The following is a 20,946-nucleotide window of genomic DNA, read 5'->3' as shown; positions in this document are numbered from 1 at the left end:
GTTGTTCATTTCAGATATGGTTCAGTCTTTCACCTTACTGCTTCATCATCTCACTGAAGCAACAAGTATCTCAGGTTTGTTGTGGTCTGCCGTAAAGCCTCTTTGACTTAAAGATCAGCTTTCCCCTGTGCAGCCTTTAAATCCTCTGTACAGCACAGACGTGCACAGTTACGTAACAGCAAATGCTCGTGTCATTTGGACTCTCTCGACCTTCATGACTTTAACAACTGGAATATTAATGCTGGCAGGAAACACAACAGAAAAAGTATCTACGTTTCTCTCAGCTAAGGTGGTGGATTAAGTAACCACAAAGGGAAAACAATATTTCTTTTCAGAACAATACACAGTACAGAGAAGCCACACAGCCTTGATTCTAGCCACTATGGAAACAAGACGGTGTCTTCTTCCCACATTCAATAACATGTTTGATAATTCGATATGTAAATGTGCCAGACATGAAAGGCAACAGGGAACATACTGTGTACAAAGAGGACAGAACAAGTGCCAAGTCAATCACGTCTGTCTGATATACTGTGCTCTTGCATTAATGAGACATAAGCCTTTTAAAGAGGATAAAATTAGCACCTCCAGCACACAAGCGATTGAGTTATGCAACAGAAAAGGGGCTTCCTAGGAAAAGTCAAGGTGTCACCACCACCCACTTGACTACTGTTATGCAGGAGATTACTAATTTGCATGCCAAACTTCACTGTTCAGGCCAAATTTCTAGTTGTTTCGCTATAGCTAGGTACTTCAATAGCTTTGGACAAATCATTTAAGACTTCATGAATAAGCAATATTTGGCAGTTTCATACTAAGCAAAGGAAATATTTATATATTTTTAATGAATGGCAATTCTTTGCAAGTACTGTTAAAATGCTAAATAAATCTATTTAGAGTAGGTCTATATTAAGACCTGTGGTTTATCAAAGGGCACTACATGAAAGAGTGTTTGTGCTGTTTTTGTCAAGAGAATGACAATGACAAAGAAATCAGAAAAACAAAATAATTACTCTATTAATACATCACCTACAGGATTACCAGAGATATACAACTAGACAGACATTTAGCCTTAAGGCAGTTACTTCTGGACACAAAAGGGCACAGCTATTAGTGTATCATTGAAAGCTGCACAAGAGCTGCAGAACATTATTTTGATGGCCCCTCTTCAATACCAACGTTTAATGACTCATCACATAAACTACTACTACTAATAATGTAATAATGCTTACCTGTTGTTTTGTATGGTGCTTTGGATTGAAATTGTATTTGTGGAGAGCTACTACACAGCCATCCCCGTCAGTGAAAAAATTAACAAAGTCATGACTCATGCATTAGTAAATCCAGTCAGAACCTCCAAAAAGTATTTGATCTCTTCAGAAAGGGCCCTTCACTACTAAAAGAAAGGATTTTTTGACTATCCTGGAGGTTTGACAAGAGTCTCGCAGACACGAAGGGTGGAGTCAACCTTCTAAGATTAGCAAGGGAAGGAAAATCCTTGTTGCTGCCTTTTTTTCTTTTTTCTTTTTTCTTTTTTTGGTTTGGTTTTATTTGTTTATTTTGCTTTGGACGTCCAAAGAAATTAAGTCTCATGAGGTCTTGACTGAGCAAAAATAAGTGTTGAGCGTTGTGTTGAGTTCTTTGACTGGTCTTACTTCATTAAATTTAAATTAAATTTAATTAGCTTTCCTAAATTAGAGAAACAATACAATGCATTTTTATTTGGGTAATTCTGCACTTGCAGAATTTAAGTACAGATGGTAAGTAAATGCATGGTTTGCAGTTTACTTTGTATAGCCCTTTTAATAAAAGTTCCCATGAGATTTACCACCTTGGCTATAAACATACTGCGTTTCCTAGAATGATAACTGTTTTAGTCTCATTTGGTTTTCCTGTTATTGATCGGAGTCAGGTGACGCTGATCAATTGTGTACTGATCACCTGAGAATTTCAAATAGTACAACTTTAAAACATGACCAAGCTTTCTGCAAACTAAGTGATTTATTTGTAATGTTAAATGGGTTCATGTTTTATTGATATGTGAGCCAGTAAAGGAACACATTTTAAGGCTTGATGTGAGGTTCTCAATTAATGTCAAAAACGAAGCTCCCCGTAAACAATAACTTCAGAATTAAGCGGCAAACAGCTTGAATGAGAACTCATTTAGCAGAATAAAAGCAAAACAGAAAAAACTGATTGCGACAGTTTCCTCAACACATTTTTGAGTATTTAAACACACATAAACTACGGCTTATGTTTGGGTAAGTTTGCTTATTTCTTACCAATTTTAATAGAGTTTTTCGGCCCGTGAAAGACTAGTAACAATGGCTTGAGATGACTTGATCATTTGGATGAATAAATATATACTTTTCATGTTTTTATAAATTGTGTGTTTGTGGTATTCCAATAATATGACACTGTGCACGCTTTGCAAGCACAACATCTTGATTTGATTTGAGGTATAGTTGTAGTGAGGTAGCTTCTAAGTGCTGCTTAGTCATTGAGTGGCAGACTCAGTATGAATATACTCTTCCTGAGACACAATGTCTTCTTTTAATTGGCAGTGTGACATTGCACATGACGGTGTTGCCATGGCAGCATTTATGCTTTAATGTTATTTTGAGACTTTTTATGTGGACTGATAATGAGGTGTGTGTGGATATTGGAACCATTTTAACTTCAATGTTTGCATTCGTCATGCTCCTCTTTGGTCTCTTATTACAGGTCATTATTGATGACGTGCAGTCCAAGGCATTCTTATCCCCGTCAATGAAATGGGGCCGCAGTACAACAGCTTGACCATGTTATTACTTTATCCCTTGACGTGAGAATCAAATATGTGCTTGTTTAGAGAATAGGAGAATTGAATGCCAGCTGTCTGATGAACGATGCTGATGTAGAAAATATCTCTGAAATTATTTCTGCAGTTGGTAAAAATGTGTTGAGTTTGTAAGACATTATATATGTGCGTGTGTGAAGATTTCCTTTGTTAAGCTTGTCTGAGACCATGGACAGGGAGAAAGGACACAATCTAATAACACATGGCTGAATTTGTCCATATAGTTCACAACCTTGTTCTGCCTTTTCTCCTCTCAGCACCAAGCCGACCTCATGCTGCAACACCTGACAACGCACACCACGCTTAGACAGCAGGTGTCTATAATTAACTAATCTGTTCTGAGCCATCCTAATCCAGCACACATACACACTGAGATGAATCAGACACTCGGAAAAGACCGAGTCCACAACAACGATATCTAAGAACATATCACTACAAATCACACAATAAAGGTCTCATTCTTCTCGTTTACATGAGGATATTGATGGTGGATCACTTTGTTGCAATTAAGTAAGTAGAAAGAAGTCAGGATTGTTGATCTGTGATTCAGGGTGTGCGATCGTCTACGTTAACTTTTTCTTCTTACCTAACATTAGGTCTTTATAATCAATGACTCCAGGCACCTGCTGACAACCCTGCCTACTACAAACTTAAGCTCCCATACAACTAAACAGCCTGTTATGTTTCGAGGCAAACTTATTTTCTCCAGGATTGTGGTCACAACTTGTTTAACATTGTAAATTGAAAAAATAAATAAAAATAAACCCAAGAAAACCATTTGTTAAGTTATTTAATTAAAACATCATGGTGTGGCTTAGAATATGTATGTTTTTTACGTTATTTAAGGTAATAAATTAAAATATGGACTTTTGATTTCACAAGGGAGATGAACACCAGTCTCCTGGTTGAAAGTTCTGTGTTTGTTCATCCATAATCAAACTCCTGCGGATTATAATTAGAAATGTAATGTAACAAACCTAATCTGGGAGAAAAATGCATTTCCCTCAAAAAGTAACTGACAATGCAGTTTTGTTGTTTTGGATGTCCTGTTTTGTCCTGTTTTAATGACATTTTTGATGTCCCATACTAATTCCTTGCATGTCATTATTATTTAATTTCTGTTAGACAAGATTTATGATAGTCACCATTTGCAAATGCAATTACTGAAAAAAGAGAAAGTAAAAACCCTGGAGGGAAACATGAGGTAGACAAAATAAAACCAACACAATACGACCTTTAAATACAATGGCCCTTCACCAAATACCAACATGCTGAAAGTGAATATAAAGTGAAAGTGTCTCAGAGGTTTTTTTTAATGTATTTTTGGGGACATAGTTTGTAGAATGTTGAGAACAATAACATCTTTCAAAGTGTTATTGAAGGTTTGCTTTTCACCAAGGCTCTTTGCCAGTACAGGATTCCTGTGTTTGTCATTGTCATTTTTTCTTTTAAACAATTTATATTTGTAAACTGTTTGCCACTGATACATCAGCAATTCAGGTGTTGACTATCTACGTACAGGTAAGATATAAAGGACATAAAGAGTTCTGACAATCATTGATTTTATTCTGATAAGTATGTTTTCAGGGAGACATGAAACAAGTGTTGGAAGTAAAAAGAGAGTTGATCTTTTGTCTATCTTCTGTGTATGGTGTCTAATCCGTACGTAACTAAAGTAGTGTCGCCGAATGGCCAATTCACGACCCTGAACAAGACATGTTATGTGCAGGCCTTTTGTCCCTTGGCCTTGAATTACATAGACCAAAGATTCAGAGCCACATTATCACTGGAGGAATGTTGAAAACAAATCATAAAAAGTCACCAAAAACCTACAGAAAGAAAATCATTTTCATACCAAAATCATTTTGAGAGACTGACAGCGTCAACACAGTTATGTGTTATAATAACCGGGTCATCTATCTAAACTTGGAGTAAAGCTAACCAACATACTGTAGCAGTCAGTTTATGTTTTCTGTTGCTGAACAACACCTATAAGACGCTATATAGTGTTGTATGTAAGCATGTAAGCGTCCCAAATATAATAAAATAGTTACTTTTTCCTCGTGATAATTCAATTGGCCTGAAACAATGAGGATTAATTGGCTGTTCTGATAGTTAAATGTGCCAAAGTGTCAAAGTGTCAACAGTTTTAGGGATTTCATGCTTTCAGAGCAGTGACATGCTTCACTACGGGTTTAGAAATCTCCATCTGATGAAGAGTTAACATCTTTTAAAAACTAGTTGGATATTATATCTGGAAACGGAAAATATAACTCAACTTTTATGAACAACTATACAATTATAAAAGTTGCAATTGATGTTTGACTTCAAAAACAATTTCCATCAGTATTCTGTGATATAAAAGCCAAATCAAATATGTTCATGTACAGCAGTTTCCAGTTTAAACACCCAATGCAACCCACACACAGTTTAGAGGGTCATGACATGATAAACATGACATGTTCCTTCAGTATACTACTATATTAATCACTGCAGTTAATAATTAATGCAGGCAATGTAGTCTTTTATTAAGAACTAAAGCTCCTTTCTGCATAGAACAAGTGAGAAACAAAAATGCAAATGAGGTGAGAGAATATCAATCGTCTTCAATGGAATAGTTTCAAGATGAAGTGTTAGTTGGAGTCTGGTGCAGTTAATCTGTCTCCTTGATACTTTTTCTACAAAACGCAAGTCAGCGGAATAGTATTTCAAAGTGTTTCATGTCTTTTATAGGACCACACATTAGTAATGATTTATTTTGGTTGTTTGACTTTTGATTTACCCTGGAAATAACATGTGATATTGTGTTGTTTATCTTATTTTAATGAAAAAAGAACTAACTCTGAATTTAAGATAGGTACTTTTTTTACACTCAAGATCTCAAAACCTTGACCAATAATTAGGATTCTGGGTATTTTAAGACTAATTGGGAAAATACAAATTCATTGTGGTGTTTTGAAAAATAGGCCGGTCCAAACACAGCAGAACAGTGACACCATGTCTAAAAATCACAGATGTAAATCTTCACCACACTTAATGAGACGTTAATGCAACAGTGCATAAAATGAGGTGGTGATGTTTCGCCTGTGCTAAAATGTGAATATAAATAATAAATAGGATTATAAAGTCTTTCAATAATGATATAAAATGTACATGCAACACAGTGGATGCACATACCAGGGAAGGCTATATACAGTCAGTGTTGTCATTTGATAATAGCAACTGTGTTTCACATCATACATGCATGATGCACGCCCGATGATCCTGCTTCACTGATGATTTTAATTGCATCTTTCTCGTAAGGGCAGCATTTCAGTTGGATCAGAGACAGAGCTAAGCACCAGCTCATGATTATGAGAGTTAACTTCTCTTAGTTATGCAGGAAATGTACAATTAAAACATGTCAGATGGTTAAGGAGCTCTTGACTTGCTCTGCCATCATGCCCTCAGCTTGAAAATGAAGCTGAAAAGGAAATGCATATTTCCCTCTGACTCATTTCATTAAGTCCTTTCTCACACAGAATGAGGCACATTTATGCAGCTAGGATAACGCTTGTTTGCTGTATTACTTGTTAGGTGAGAAGATTAATATTAAATTATATCTCTATGTATTCAAAAGATTGTTCCAGAACGTTTAGCCTACCTTTGTTGGAAGCAGTGGGAACCAACTATCATTCCAAAAAAAATTAAAATGCATGTTGTATCTTGTTAGCTAGCACACTATAGTAACCGATACATCCACGTTTTACCCGAGGCAACCTCACAATGAGAACTGGTCCTCTCATATGATGCATTCTATCACTGTGCACTATTCAATTAGATTATAAAAGTGAACATTTCATAATTATTTTTATGAAAACATGCATTTTCTAGAAACAAAAGTTTGATCACTTATACAGCCATTGAATCCTAATGGTGTATAGTCATATTTCAGAAAACATAATAATTAAAACTCTTTTTTACATTTTATGTAGCTGAAAACTTGCATCTCCCTCTTCAATTTTGAGTTTTGATGTGCATTTGATCTGAGGCAAAAATACATAATGATCATGAACAAATACTCTATACTGTAGAAAAGACTCAAAAGAGTTCTCATATTTCAAAAAGTTAAAATGGCTTTTCATGATTTCATACCTAAGAGGGACAATATGTCATTTTAAATGGAGACTTTGGCTGAAAAAAGATTAAGAATGTCTGCTCTAGATCCTCAATCTCTACAACGTAACCTCTCTGTAAGAGTGTGTTGTATACTATGCCACAAATTAAAATGTGCCAAATGCCAAATTTTTCTTTTTTTTTATACAATGTTGTTTTAATTGTGTCTGTAGTCACATTCCCTAACAACAAGCATGAAGAAAAAAAGAAACTGTCTGTTGTGCAACCCATGTAGTTAATTTAACTTGATTTACAGTGTAACCCTTTGGGCTATTCTTTTGAAGTTTATCCTTTTGCAGCCTTGTCTCGAGTTGGAAAGTGTGGTGGGAGTGAATCTCACAGAATGTCATATCTCTAATGATGCACATGGGGCTCAAGGCCAGGAGTTTGGCATTGCTTTAAGAGACTGTCGCTTACGTAAAATGCACTTGTTCCTGTCCTGAGATGCAAAGTCATTCATATTTAAATTCACGAACAGTTTGTGTGTTTCTAGCATTTTAGATGGATGAAGAACAACCCAGTTTATTTCAAGACTTTGTGCACTCATGATTTTCACGGAAGGCATTTTGCCAGTATCCTGAGTTGACCTACGATGAGTCATTCACTCAGGAGTAGGAGTAGCAATACAACCCAAGGCAGCACCAACCATTACAATCAGGTATTCTTAGAATTGGGTCACAGCAATAGCAACATTGTAACAACTCCCCCCTAATACAGTAGCTAAATAGTATACAGTGTGTCCAACCAAGCAACCATCTTAAGTATGAGGAGTGTCATTCAGCATCAACATGCTGAATGACACTCCTGAGGATGAAGCACGGGTCACCTTGAGGGAAATCGCAGGCTTTTTTAAATTAATTATATCGACCTGTTTTCCAGTATGATGCATGCACACATGCTCTTTTAAGGAAAATATAGTATAATAATAGCATTTTTAGATAAAAAGTTTCTCACCTGTGGAAGACTTGTCTTCGTCAAATTTGTGGGCTTTCCTTATTGGAGTAAATGTCCTTCAAAGTGTGGGTAAAATTAAAGTTGCATTACGATTTGCAGAGTTTTTGGAGAGAAATCATACAGGTGTTGCAGCAGGTTCCTCCTCTCCTGCTCTAAAGGTATAGCTAATCCTCTCCACCTCCCCCTGGAAACATAAACACCCTGCACATGCACAGTGAGCACACAGACGTACAGACTGGTTAGGGATTTGAGATGAGAGGTCAGTGCCTCCTCTCAGGTGTGGGTGGGGTGTTCTCTTTGTTAAAGAGTAATAGATTAGCAGACTTTCCCCCCATGTTTTGCATCATGACATTATACAGTCAGATGGAGACCTCTGCTAGTGCAAAGGCCCAAGCCCGTATTTTCAACTCAAATGGAAAGAAATGATAAGAAGGTTGAGAATATATTTGTATTTACAATTCAATACTAGCATTTGCATTTATTTACTCATGTGGTTTTATGGTTTTTGGATGTGCAGAGTCACGAGTGTGTTTACAGCTGCAGTGTAATGTGTTTTCCAGGGGCAGCTTTTGTTCTGTCATTTAATTTAGTAGGAAAACAATCATCAGTTTGAAAGTTGCAGAGACAGACTACTGAGCTACTCATTGTTTAATTGGCCGGGCTTAAAAGGTGTCCTACACAAAGCCGTGGAGAGCACAGCGAGTGTCTACGTCTCAGGAGTAATGGCTAAGTTTAGTAAATCCTCTCAGTGTGTTTCTCATTGACAGCACATGTTTGACAGTCTACAGAGAAACTCACGAACACAAAGCCTCACATGCAAACAGCGCAGACACACAGGTACTGCTCATACAGTATTTACTGTAACAGATGGACATGCAAGTTTGTACATGGTGTACTGCCATGCACGTGCACACATGCAGATCTGGGAAATGCATGCAAATAATGTCAATCAATGGAATTTAGATTTGTGCATACAAACTAAATAAGCAATGTCCTAATGTCTTTTATCAATGTAGCAAGAAATAAACGTATGCATGTTTGCACACATTGTGTGCCCTACTTTGCAGACTTATCCTTCTTGGAAAATGTTTATCTCCTGGTAGTCGGAGGTCAGAGGCCTGGCGCTGGCAGTGATTGGGGAACGAACAATTTTTGGATATTAAACAGCCTCTTGAAGGTATTTTAAGTTTTAATTATAGTTTATTATTTTATATTATATTGTGTTAAATTATACAATATTACTAGTTCATAATAGCTAATTAATTTTTAAATAAAAGCAACATAGCAGAGTAACATGGACAAAACCAGGACATAAGCACAAAATTGTAATAAAAGTAATAAATAATCTAGCAGAAAATTAAAGCAATCAAAATCTGACTGCTGATGATTTATGGTCAACTCACTTGAGGTTTTAAGCCTGGATCTAGAGATAGCTAAAAGCACATAGTGCCAAAAGATAATCAGTAAATATAAGAAAATGTCTTTATTGCCAGTGATAATGTCATTTTAACTTTATTGTATAATGTTCTAGCTGGGTGGAGTGCAGCTTATCAAAGACTCAAAATGGCATCTGGTGGATTTCTTTATTTTTTAAAGAGCAGTCTTTCTAAAATAACATTCAACGATCATGAGTATGTGAGTGTGTATCTTTGCCAGCTCACGTTGAGTTGTTTGAAGTGGAGGTGGCCCAAATACAGAACAATCCCATGCACACATAACAGATACAAGTATAGTGCCAGGAAAACACTTCTCACTTTAAATAATATTGACACAGATAGCAGGTACAGACGTTGGCAAACAGTGTGCTCTCACTGTCCGCTCCATCTCCACCATTTACACTGTGAGATTTACAAAACTGGAATTTGCTGAAAATCAGCTTTACATTAGATATCGAGAAAAATAAATCTACTTCATGTTTTTCACTATCCAGTCTCGAAAGTTGGCTATTCGTGTCTGTACTGTGTAAGTCTGTTGGTGGCAGTTTTCTTCCTTATAGCTGAAACTCTCTAAACCAAGAAGCTGCCAGCCTGTGCTTGAAGCTCCGTGACCGGACAAGACACTTGTGGATGATAACAAAGGTGGCATGGTTATGATACCTGGAATAACACTGGGACAAGGGCTTTGAGGACTGGACTGCTTCTTTATGACACACAGTGTATTGTCACTGATCAATGTGGGATGTACTCCACCTTGAGCAAATTCTCTTTCGCATTGAGCAATATCACCCAGCTCAACAAGTCTCGTCTGGCTCAAGGGAGTGTAGCGGCTCAGGTGATTGTTTGGCAAAATCCACCTCGCAGTGTAAGCCTCCCACGCTGTCACCTCTCCACCTTGAACTTTGGGTAGACACACTGGCAGCACACGCTCACTGATCTTGGCCTTGTCTTTTAGCTTGAGCACAGCCACATCGGAGTCCGGTGCAGAGTAGAAATCTGGATGGACTAAAATGTCTGAAACCTGTTGAAAGAGTGAAAGTTGATGAAATTTGGAAATAAGAATACCTGAGAAAGTCTGATGTCACTAAGATGTCAAGATGCGCAAAGATTTCAAATCCAAATTAAATATAGTTGTATCCCGGTAAATCTTTAAGCGCACATCTAAATCCCAAAGGATTTCTTCCTCTTCCATTTACGGTACAAACACAAACCTATCCAGAAGATTATATTTGTTTATTTATACTGTATCACTGCATCTGCTGTTTGGTAGATTTTGCAATCACAGAAAACCTTTGTTCACTTTATGTCCTGAGAATAAAAAGACCATAATAAGCATGGTTTTGGTAATTGCAATTTCAAAAGATGTGAAAAATTAGATAATTCTTGTTGAGAAGTATTTTTAAGAAATCTATACAACCTACAGTATGTTTTACCACCATTTCAAATTACACACTGAAATAGACCTATTTAAATTCACTTGAGGAAAAACAAATCTTTAAGCGTTTATACTAATTCATCCCAGTTATTTAAAAATTCATCTAATAAAAGCAAAAATATATATATGTGTGATGGATTTTCAAATGTGTTTAAAGGATTTGTCAAAAGACTCCATTTGTACCCTGAGGTGCTGCAGGCTTTTCTGCTGATCCTTGGATGTCTGGCACTGCAGGCCTGTGACAACCTTCACGTGTGCTGGGTGAAGGGTCTGCTGCTTGTCCTTGTCTACCACACACTGAGCTGCCACCAGGACGCTACGCTGGGTAAGCAGAGCCCCGCTGCAGGCAAGGTACCAGAATGTGGACTCCTCTGAGGCCCCCTGCTGGACAGCCATGGTTACTTCACGGAGCCTGTGGGTGCTGGCAGTATGATCAGGAGGTGAGCGGATATAGACGGCTGCATGCCATGGCCAAGGCGTGTCTGTGAGGTTGTGCAGACTGGAAGTGTTGAATTTGCCACAAACTGTGGGAAGGCAACAGTCACAGAGGAGAACGAGTGTGTCAAAAATATAATTTCAGAAAAAACTGAAAGGTGAGCCTAATATTGGTTAAACCTTTACATACAAATTCAAGGTAATACTCAGGTAAACATAATTCATCTGCCTTTTTTCTACATGGAAAAAGTGCTGAAACACTTGAAGGCCCTTCATTTAGGAAAATCTGCTTATTGGTTTTCTTGCTGAGATGAGTAGGTAACCTTTGGCTCGGCAAGGCTAGCTGTTTCCCCCTATTTCCATTCTTTATTCTAAGCTAAGCTAGCCGGCTGTTGGCTCTAACTTCATATTTATGCTCATAGATGTGAGAGAGGTATCAATCTTTTCACCCAAGTCTCTTGAGAAAGAGAATAAGTGTAGGCTAGTTCGCCAAAATACTTTAAAGAGAGCTTTAACTGTTGCTCAACAGCAAACACTGTGGCCATAAATGGGAATTACAGGTTGGAGGTTAATTTTAAAATGCAACATAAAGGGAGCCCAAGCAGAGAATATTCACAATTTTGACAAAATAATCTCAACTCAGTACCTATTTAGTAGGTTTCCCTTGAGCTAATAATCAGCCATTTAATGTTAATTAACTTTTTTTGACTGTGTATCCAATGGAATAAAACCAGCTGTCAACAAATCGTGCAGGTTGTACCTGGATGAGAGGTGGATTCTTTGGTCTGCATTCCCTCTATGGAAAAGAAAAACATTTGTTTTAATAGCTTCTTATCTGCAATTTTTTGTTTCAAACATTGGCAATGCATACTTAAAGGTACTCACATAAATTAGCACAAGGTCCACCTAATGGAATTTTCCAACACTTTTAACTACATTTTGTCACCTTCATCAACTGGGTGTTGATGGTTGATGTGGTACGGCTTCCAAATACAACACTGGATGGTTGTGAGTTCAATACCAGGGCTGCCACCATTGTGCCCCAGAGCAAGGCACTTAACCCTGAGTTGCTCTAGGGGAGACTGTGCCTGTAGTTAGTTCACTGTAAGTCACCCTGGATAAGAGCGTCTGATAAATGACAGGTAATGTAATCAACGGAGGGAGCAAACTCTATCCCTGATTTCCTTTTAGTGGACCTTCTGCTAATTGAGTTCTCTGGTCAAACTTCTATTCACAAGGTCAATAATGAAACTCCAAGTGTTACTTAAAGGTGCCTGATTTTGTTTTAGTGGCCATTAAAAAATAATCAGAGGACATTTTGGGCCTTGGGGTCTTTTGGTGGTGCTATATAAAAAAAGAAAGAGTTTACAGCAGCTCACACATTGTTGTAATTTAAAAACAAAAGTTGAGAGACAGCATGATCTATTATAATTACATACACCCTGTAAAAGTAATCATATGTTCAGTTGCATGCATTTATGGATATGAATTGCTTCCACAACCACCTGTGCTGCATAGTAAACTTTTGTACTGGATAGCAGGTCTTTGAGCTAAATGCTAATGTCAGAATGCTAACATGCTCCCATTGACAATGCGAACATGCCGATGCTGAGCAGTTATAACATTAACCCTGTTGTTTTAGTACTTTGTTAAGGGAGTTCAAAAACTATGAAAAAATTGATTCTGTACATATTCGGAAGTGGAAGTATGTGTAAGTGTTGCCAAAACCTCAATACAAAGTATACATATATATACAGTATATATATAGTATATATATATATAGGGCAAATTGAAATGTTGGCCTAATGATGCCGCTAGATGACAAATTAAGGGATCCGATTAACTAAAATGTAGTAGTTTTAAGTTGACTAAATCATGCAAATATACACAACACAGGGTATTAGTACCTTGATATCAGATGTGGCTTCAGAACACTTTGTCGCACAAGTTCAGACACCTTGGGCTCGCGACATGCTGTCGGGGCAAATCAAGCTGGTGACTATTAGTGTAAGAACCCCATTTTGAGCCTCCATTGCATAAACAATTTGACTTCAGTAGCATAAATAATTGTGAGCAGAAGTAAATAGGAACAATTCTATGCATAAAATATAAGGGACTAACATGTTCATTAAAAAGACAAATTTAAAACCATTACTGCTTCATTTTTTACAAATAAATGGCCTTGTTTACTATACTACAGTTCTATTGTTAATTTTGTCACATCAGGATACGTGTACAATTTCAGGGAAATTGGGCTGTCAGACAAACGAATAGTACGACTTATTGTATGTTGGAAACATTTTGTACTGTCCTCTACAGCAGTGGTTTTCAACCTTTCTGTGGCAAAGGCACACTAAAAACCAAGCCAAAATCTCAAGGCACACCTGTATTCATATCTGGGCAAAATACCCTCTATAACAGTGTTTCTCAAACAGGTTTGTGCGACTGGGGGGGGGGGGTGCTGCTGCTGGTGCGTAGTTCACTCCTCCCCTTTCCTCCGCTCTGTAGGTGTGTGCAGGAGGAGGGATTGTGAATGTGCAAAGCAGGAAGAAAGCACAAAACTTGAATTTCAGGGCGCGCAGGGTTTTGTTGGGGGAATATATATATACAGGTATGTTGTCGGAGCTCCGGTACAGTGGTTGAAAATCACTGCTCTACACTGTTACATACACAATGTAGCCTATTTTAGTGAAGGGGAAAATAGGCTACATTGTAGGTAACAGTTTATTCCCAACCCTAATGTGTTTTTGAACCGCTACCTCTTAAACACGTAGGTGGCCTGCTACTCCAGGATCCATTCAAAAGGCAGGTACTCTTGTGGTTTCCACTCAGAATGTAAGAGTTTTTACAGAAAAACCCAATGGCCTCTGCACCTCCAGCTGTGTCAGGACCAGGTCTGTGGTAGCCATTGAGCAATTTGGGTGGAGTGGAACACCGGACTCTGCTTGTTTGACCTTAATGAGTATGTGTTTGAGAGAGAAAAGGAACAAACACAATACAATCATTATGTGACTTTTATACCGTACAAAAATCAGAAATGAGGACCAGAAGGCAACAGGTGGAAAACGTAGGCTACCTTTTACACATTTGGGAACTGTGCCACTCCATGTGCTATTAGGCAGACAGATCCTCTGCTGGGAGCCATTCAGTGTGAAAGATGGATGGCATCGGTAATTTACAGATACAAGCTCCTCCTTTGGTCCATAAAGAGGCAGCAAATATCCATTCACTGGTTTCTCTGGGAGTCCACACATTACATTCTTGATGGCTAAAATGGTGAGGAAGTTTTCTGGTGATAAATGAAAGACAAACATCCACTGCAAAGCAAAACTCAATAGAGATAGACTTGTTAGATGTTTTTACCGTTCATTAAATTCACATAAATGGTAGAAAGCTAATCAATCCTCTCAATTCAGTTGTTGTTTTAGATATGTTGTGTAAGCAACCAGGAAGTGTATTATTCACAGTTCTCTAAATGAGACCAAGCTTCATTTTGATATCTTCATTTTCTCTCATTTCCAAACATTTGAAAAAGTTCAGATGTGTGTGGGGAGGTAATGATTGTTTGATACATTGTGGGGGACTGCTGTACCAGAAGGTGACAGCATTGAACCACACACTATAGCCCACTCCCTTTGTATTTGTTGCTGTCTAAAGTCCTAGAGATTAGTTTACTTGATCTCATTCCTTTTCCCTAAATGAGAGCCGGTTGTTGTCTTAATGGTCAACATATTTTTGACAGAATTCTTTCAGATGATATTTGTGTTGCAGTATTGACCACATGAGCAGGCTGCTTTTAAATCATTAAAGTAGGTAATACAAATAATAATGGCCCCAGGACACTGCCCTGGAAGACCCCACAAGTTATAGGTTTTTGACTGGAGAGCGTCCCAATAACATTAAACGTTTGGAATCGGAGTTAAAGGACAAAGGAATTGAACCCCTTCAACTACTCTGCCTCTCTAAAACCGCTACCTTTTAGTTTGGTCTGTTTTCATATTATCTTGTAGAGGTCTTTATAATTGTTTTCCCCCCTAGAATTAATTATATGCTAAAATAACTTAACCTTTCTTTGACTTATTGAAGTAATCTTTAAAGATATATTGCCAAGAGGGGCTAACAGTGTGAACAATAGACAGTACCACTGTGATAATGTTCAGGTTAGCTAGCAAGAGTTAATGTCCTGGAGGGTAACTGGATAAACGATATGCAAGTTGGATGCATCATTTTCTTCAAAGAGGACAAATGGAGAGGGATGGGTATGATTAATCTGTGTTGCTGACTGCCCGTCTCACATCACTGCATTATACAGGACGCACACACACACACACACACACACACACACACACACACACACACACACACACACACACACACACACACACACACACATACACACACAACAACCTTGTTTAAGTGTGTGGACTAAATAAGAGCAACACCACACATAATGCAATATATAGTCCAATAATACCTCCATTGCAAAAACACACATTGAGCGCTTCAAAGGGAGTATTTCTTTTCAGGCAATTGTATTGGATTGCTTTATACTAGTGAGTATTTGTGTTATTGAGTCTTATGTGTAAGAAGCATTCACATTACTCACAATGATTGTACCTGCCTGAACTTTCCTGAAAAGTAAGAACAAAGCCATCAAAGTTGTTGTAGCCATCTGAGGTGAACAGGATGTGCACGACGTTCCCAGAGCTCTTTATTGGAGGAGGCAGCTGATCCCCACAAAACCGGCCAATCACAGGGGAGTTCAGATCGATGCCGTCACGCACCTCAACATAGTCATAACGGCAGTTATGGTCAGACTCCAAACTGAGCAGAGAAAACCTGCAGCATAACACAACAAAACACAAATTATTTTTCAATCCAAATTAAAAGGAAGAATCCAAAGACGGAGACAAATATTTTTGAAGTAGTTTTGGATTCTTCGTTCAACGTGGAGGCATGCGAGAAAAACTAAGTTTTCTTTAAGAATTCAAGGTAACACAGGGGGTGAGTACTTGATATACAAATCATTTTGGAGGTGAAGTATTCCTTTAACATCAATCTTCTATTCACAATGATGTGGGCTCATGCAGGGCTGCCTCTCTACTCTGCTTTTACCATCACCTGAGTTGTGCCAGTTGTGCTGATGATGGTCATATGCCTGAAACGCTTTTTTTTCACATGGAATAATTTCACTTTTTTTTGCATCTAAAGAGCCTCTACTTTTGTTTTTGTCAGTGTGCAGGCATCCATCCTATGAGATAGGATTGCTTCATTTTGTGTAAACCACCAACGCACCAAACCTTTTTCTTAAAACCTAGATTCAAAGGTGCAGAGCTTTTCAAAACTGTTTCCTTCAACTTCAGCTAAAAGAGTGATACTGAAGGGACCTACCTTATGTTCAATTGCAGATTAAGGTAAAATAGTATCCAGGGCACATAATCAAAACATATACATTAACTTGGCCTGCTTCAAAATGCAGTTACCTGCACTGAATAACACCTGTTATGTCAGGTTATCCTCGTCAATCTAATCCAGTTGACCAGATATTGATTTCCATGTTTGTTCCATGCACATAAAAGCTTGTTAAAAAAAATGGACCCACCTCAGCTCGATGCTGCTGCCCCTCTCCACTTGCACTGTCCATTCACATCGGGCGTTAGTGGGGTAACTCTCCATGGCTATGTGACCCTGAGCCCGCTGAATGACGCCTCCACATGCTACCCACAAGAAAACTGTATTCACTTTGACTTAATACATTCAGATTCTCATCAAAGGTGTGTTTATCACAGTGACACTGAACATTTTTACTGTTGAGCAATGTGGCATGATGTGTAAGAGGGCTGATCATTTCCAAAAGATTATTGAGATGACGGGATCTAACCAGCCACTTCAAAAACCATGATCATAAACATCATGCTGGAAGTCATGCTGGCATGTATGTTGTTCACAGGAATACGAAATGAGAACAAGATATTTAATATTCCACAAAGTGATTTTTGTCAGTCCTCACTACTAAGGGACCAGGGTCAGGGTTGAACATTGGGTTTTAGTTAGCATTTAATGGTTAAAGGTTTTAGAATATTTTAGGTTTGTACACTTTTTACAAAGAATTAATAAAATCATGCAGCCTATTTATTTAGAATTCCTGGCCAGTTGGACGTATACAGACTAAACAGGTTATGTAAGACAACAGAAGTTGCACAATGGCTCCATGCCTTCCCTTGTGTATGTCAAACTGATAGTACATGACAGAATGGCATCCAAGTGGCAATTTCTCCCGGGCCATGAACAAATAAAAATGGAAATATCTCAAGAGTGAATCACTGGAGTGGCCAGCAGGTAAACTCTATTAATAGCTTCATGTTTCCAGTACACATTTGATTTACCTTATGTGTGTATGGTAGCTGCTGTAGCACAATGTTGGTAATTATGTTCAATATTTAAGTTTATTTATATTTACATGTATTTATTTTTACATTCATTAATACTTCTATATTTCTATTGTAGTGAATGTAAACTAACTGGATACACTCAGATTGACTGTAGTTGTAGATTGGCTGAAACCAAACAAAAAAAGCGTTGTCCCCACCAAGTGTTCTTTTGGTGTATTACATTTTGGTGCAAGCAATCTGAAAACTGTGGACCACTGAGTTCATTATGATCACAGCCCCGAATCCTGTGTTCCATCATTTAATTATGTATTTCCTCATAGTCACAGATGCTGAAGAGGTTTATTTGTGAGTGATGGATCATTAACTTATAATTATGTTCTTGTTGTTGTTGTTGTCTTTTACTCTGTAGCACCATGGAATTGCTTTTAGCCATGAAAGGCGCTTTACAAATACAATCTAGTATTATTATTATTATTATTATTATTATTATTAGTATTATAAGCTCATAATTAAAAACATTTCAATGAATGTTTACTGCACATTTAAACAAAAATGTTAAAGCTTTGCAACACATAAAGCCATTTTAAATTGACCAGATATTGTCTGTCTCTAAGAGCTCTGTCAATCATTGTGCAATGACTTAGTTATCAGTGGTTACATTTATTATTATTATTATTAATAATATTAATATTTATCTTAGGACCTCGCTTAAGACTATCATTCGATACAATGACTAGCCAGATAACACTATATTCACTACTGTGTGTAATTTATTTAGTTTTATCTAAAAAGGAAATCAACCATTCAGCCAAAGAGTTTTATAGATGGTATATAAAAACACATTAGTACTTCATAATTGCAGAGTTGAGTATTTCTGAAATGTATGCACCGTGTGCTCCAAGTTTTCTTATGTCAGCAATGAGATTCAGAATATCCAACTAATATACACTGTATATACCACCGTGGCAAGATAACGCCTTACAGCAATACTGCAATAAAGCAACCTATAGTAACTCACTTTTACAGTCCCCTCCACTCCAGCCTTGGCGACACTCTGTACAATACTTTCCATTGACAAAGAAGTCATCATTGGCTTTCCATGTTCCATTGTGGCAGGCTTTGCAGTTCTCAAAAAGACTGCAGCCTGGCAAGGACAAAAGCAGATAGAAGTTGAGAAGTCGTATTTTTGTAGCAGATTATTACAGACAAAAGAATATCTAATGCTGACAATGAGAGTGTACCTGGGTGAATGATACAGGGGTCACACTGATCCAGAACATTGCGGCAGCAGGGGACGGTGTAGCCGACTCTCGATCCTTTTGAAGGACAGCGACACTGGATCAGGTGGTACTCACAACACGGACGACACATGACGCTCCACTCAGAGCTCGGGCAGTTGTCCCCTGGAGGAAGTGTGGAACCAAAACAAAGGAAAATGGCATTAATCTAAATATGCATCTACTGAAACCTCTGAATTCTGATACTTATGTTTTATGGTTCCAAGAAAGTAGACAAGATCAAATGTGACTACAGCAGAGGAGTTACTCTTAGATATTTCTATCTTCTAAGAAAAAGCATATTTTTGTTTCTGCATTTGGTTATAGACATGTAATGAACAGGGCCGAGGTACAAACATGTCTCTTTGGCATATATTATCTGATAATATATTATATTATGATGCAGATCAAAATTTCAGGATGAAGCTTACACATAATCACAGGTTTAAGTCTTACCCTCGATAGTTATGGATTTCTGTGCTAAAATGAATTTACATGAAATGTAAAAGCCTCCCAGATATTGATCCCTCACTAATATGTCCAATATCTACATAAATTGGCGAGAGAAAGGGCTGTAAATGAGCTATACCAGGAGAGGCTATGTGCTATTCTTATTTCAGTGAGGCTCATAGAGTCCGTAGCATTACTGAGACAAGTCTTGGCAGCAGAAGTGACTCATCGACATGAAATAATTCCACAGTTAGTCAGCATTTATGTCAACAAGCTTCTTTCTTGTTAAAAGTTAGCAACATTTTCACAAAACGAGGTAGTGTGATATAAAAGACTCTCCAAGATAATAAGAACATAATTCAGTAAAAACTGCAAGAAATGCCTTCGACTCACCATGTGGCCTAGCTGTTGCAAAAAAACAGAAATTTAGGACGAGGTAGTAGAGTTTGATGTCCAGAAGAGTTGACGTGCGCACTGAGGAGAGGAAAGTGAGCATGTTGGCTGCCAAGCTCACAGCAATAAACTTCTAAAGATGTCCCGAGAAGGTAGCACTAGCTCAGTGATATCTACAGATCTGTCTGTCTGCTTAAAACATGACGTAGCTATGGATAATGAATTCTCCCATTTCAGCATAATGGACAGAGATCCTTAACCCATTCCTTCCATGATGCTTTCATTTGTATTTGCTTTGAAATTGTTCAGCTCAAATCAGTGCTAGGTCTCCAACTAGTTCCTGTTGCTCTGCTCTCATTGTGAGCCCAGAATGAGTGCTGAGTGTGGAACAGCAACAGGGGAAAAATACTTGTTGGCAAAAGAAGTGGAAAGTGCATTTGAGGGGGAATAAAGACATGCTAATGAGCAAAACAGTGAAGAATGATGAAGGAAGTCCAGAGAGAAAAAAAGTCTCAGTCAGTTTACAGAGAAAGATTTCAGGGAAATGACAGAAGTGAATCTCTCTTTAGCTGAAAGTTATATATTTAACACCTTTTTTTTTCTCCAAATACTTCAAAACCCATGTGACAAAATACATGTTTGAAGGTGCATCAAGCCAAATGTGCTTACTGGCGCTTCATCATACACCAGCTGTCATCCTGGACATGACAATTTCACAACTTCTTGGGAAGGCAGATAACAGATGTCCTCTCTTTGAAATGTTTATGATGTCAGGCTCCATAGATTTGCCAGGAGCAATAACTCTGACAGGAGAGTCGAAGCCCATTTCATGCCCAGGGTTGCTTTTCCATTACCTAAGGCTTTACCTAGGAGTTTCAATGTTTTCATATCTGTTCTCATCTTCTTCTTTACAGCAGCTTGTAAGCAGACAGATTGAAGCTGATACATATTATATGACTTCCACGGATGTTTGCTCTTGTTTAATGACTTTTTGTGATATCTGATACTATCATTATCTGATCATCTTTCTGATATTACTAAAGATGAGATGATATTTTATTTTATTAACTCAGGAGAAGTTACATTTTTTTGGAGATGGTTTTTACAGGACATAGATGTGTGTGATCTTCGTGTTGTTGAGCTTCTGGCCCCAGGTTAGATTATTATTTTATAGCTTCTT

General features: G+C 37.8%; 1 protein-coding gene across 1 annotated transcript; it reads right to left on the bottom strand.

Moving 5' to 3' along the window:
- Window positions 1–9,526: 9,526 nt before the first annotated feature.
- On the bottom strand, window positions 9,527–20,075 carry LOC115003608 (inactive serine protease PAMR1-like). Its single transcript, XM_029425476.1, has 12 exons — window positions 19,767–20,075; window positions 18,888–19,049; window positions 18,665–18,790; window positions 16,857–16,971; window positions 15,876–16,093; window positions 14,331–14,522; window positions 14,014–14,208; window positions 13,162–13,228; window positions 11,964–12,050; window positions 11,704–11,711; window positions 11,003–11,343; window positions 9,527–10,405 (listed from the first exon to the last, which is right to left on the bottom strand). The coding sequence occupies exons 1-12, from the start codon at window positions 19,867–19,869 to the stop codon at window positions 9,854–9,856; spliced, it is 2,166 nt and encodes a 721-aa protein (XP_029281336.1). The 5' UTR covers window positions 19,870–20,075; the 3' UTR covers window positions 9,527–9,853.
- Window positions 20,076–20,946: the final 871 nt, after the last annotated feature.

The sequence above is a fragment of the Cottoperca gobio genome, chromosome 3, assembly GCF_900634415.1.
Source record: "Cottoperca gobio chromosome 3, fCotGob3.1, whole genome shotgun sequence".
In the NCBI taxonomy this organism is placed as follows: Eukaryota; Metazoa; Chordata; class Actinopteri; order Perciformes; family Bovichtidae; genus Cottoperca; species Cottoperca gobio.
This window is presented reverse-complemented; position numbering and strand designations above follow the sequence as displayed.

Coding starts and splice junctions, on each gene's coding strand:
- LOC115003608 (XM_029425476.1), bottom strand. CDS start 19,869: ATGCTCACTTTCCTCTCCTCAGTGCGCACGTCAACTCTTCTGGACATC. Junction 14,209..14,330: donor AGTTCCCAAATGTGTAAAAG/GTAGCCTACGTT, acceptor ATACTCATTAAG/GTCAAACAAGCAGAGTCCGG. Junction 10,406..11,002: donor AAAGCCTGCAGCACCTCAGG/GTACAAATGGAG, acceptor CTCTTTCAACAG/GTTTCAGACATTTTAGTCCA.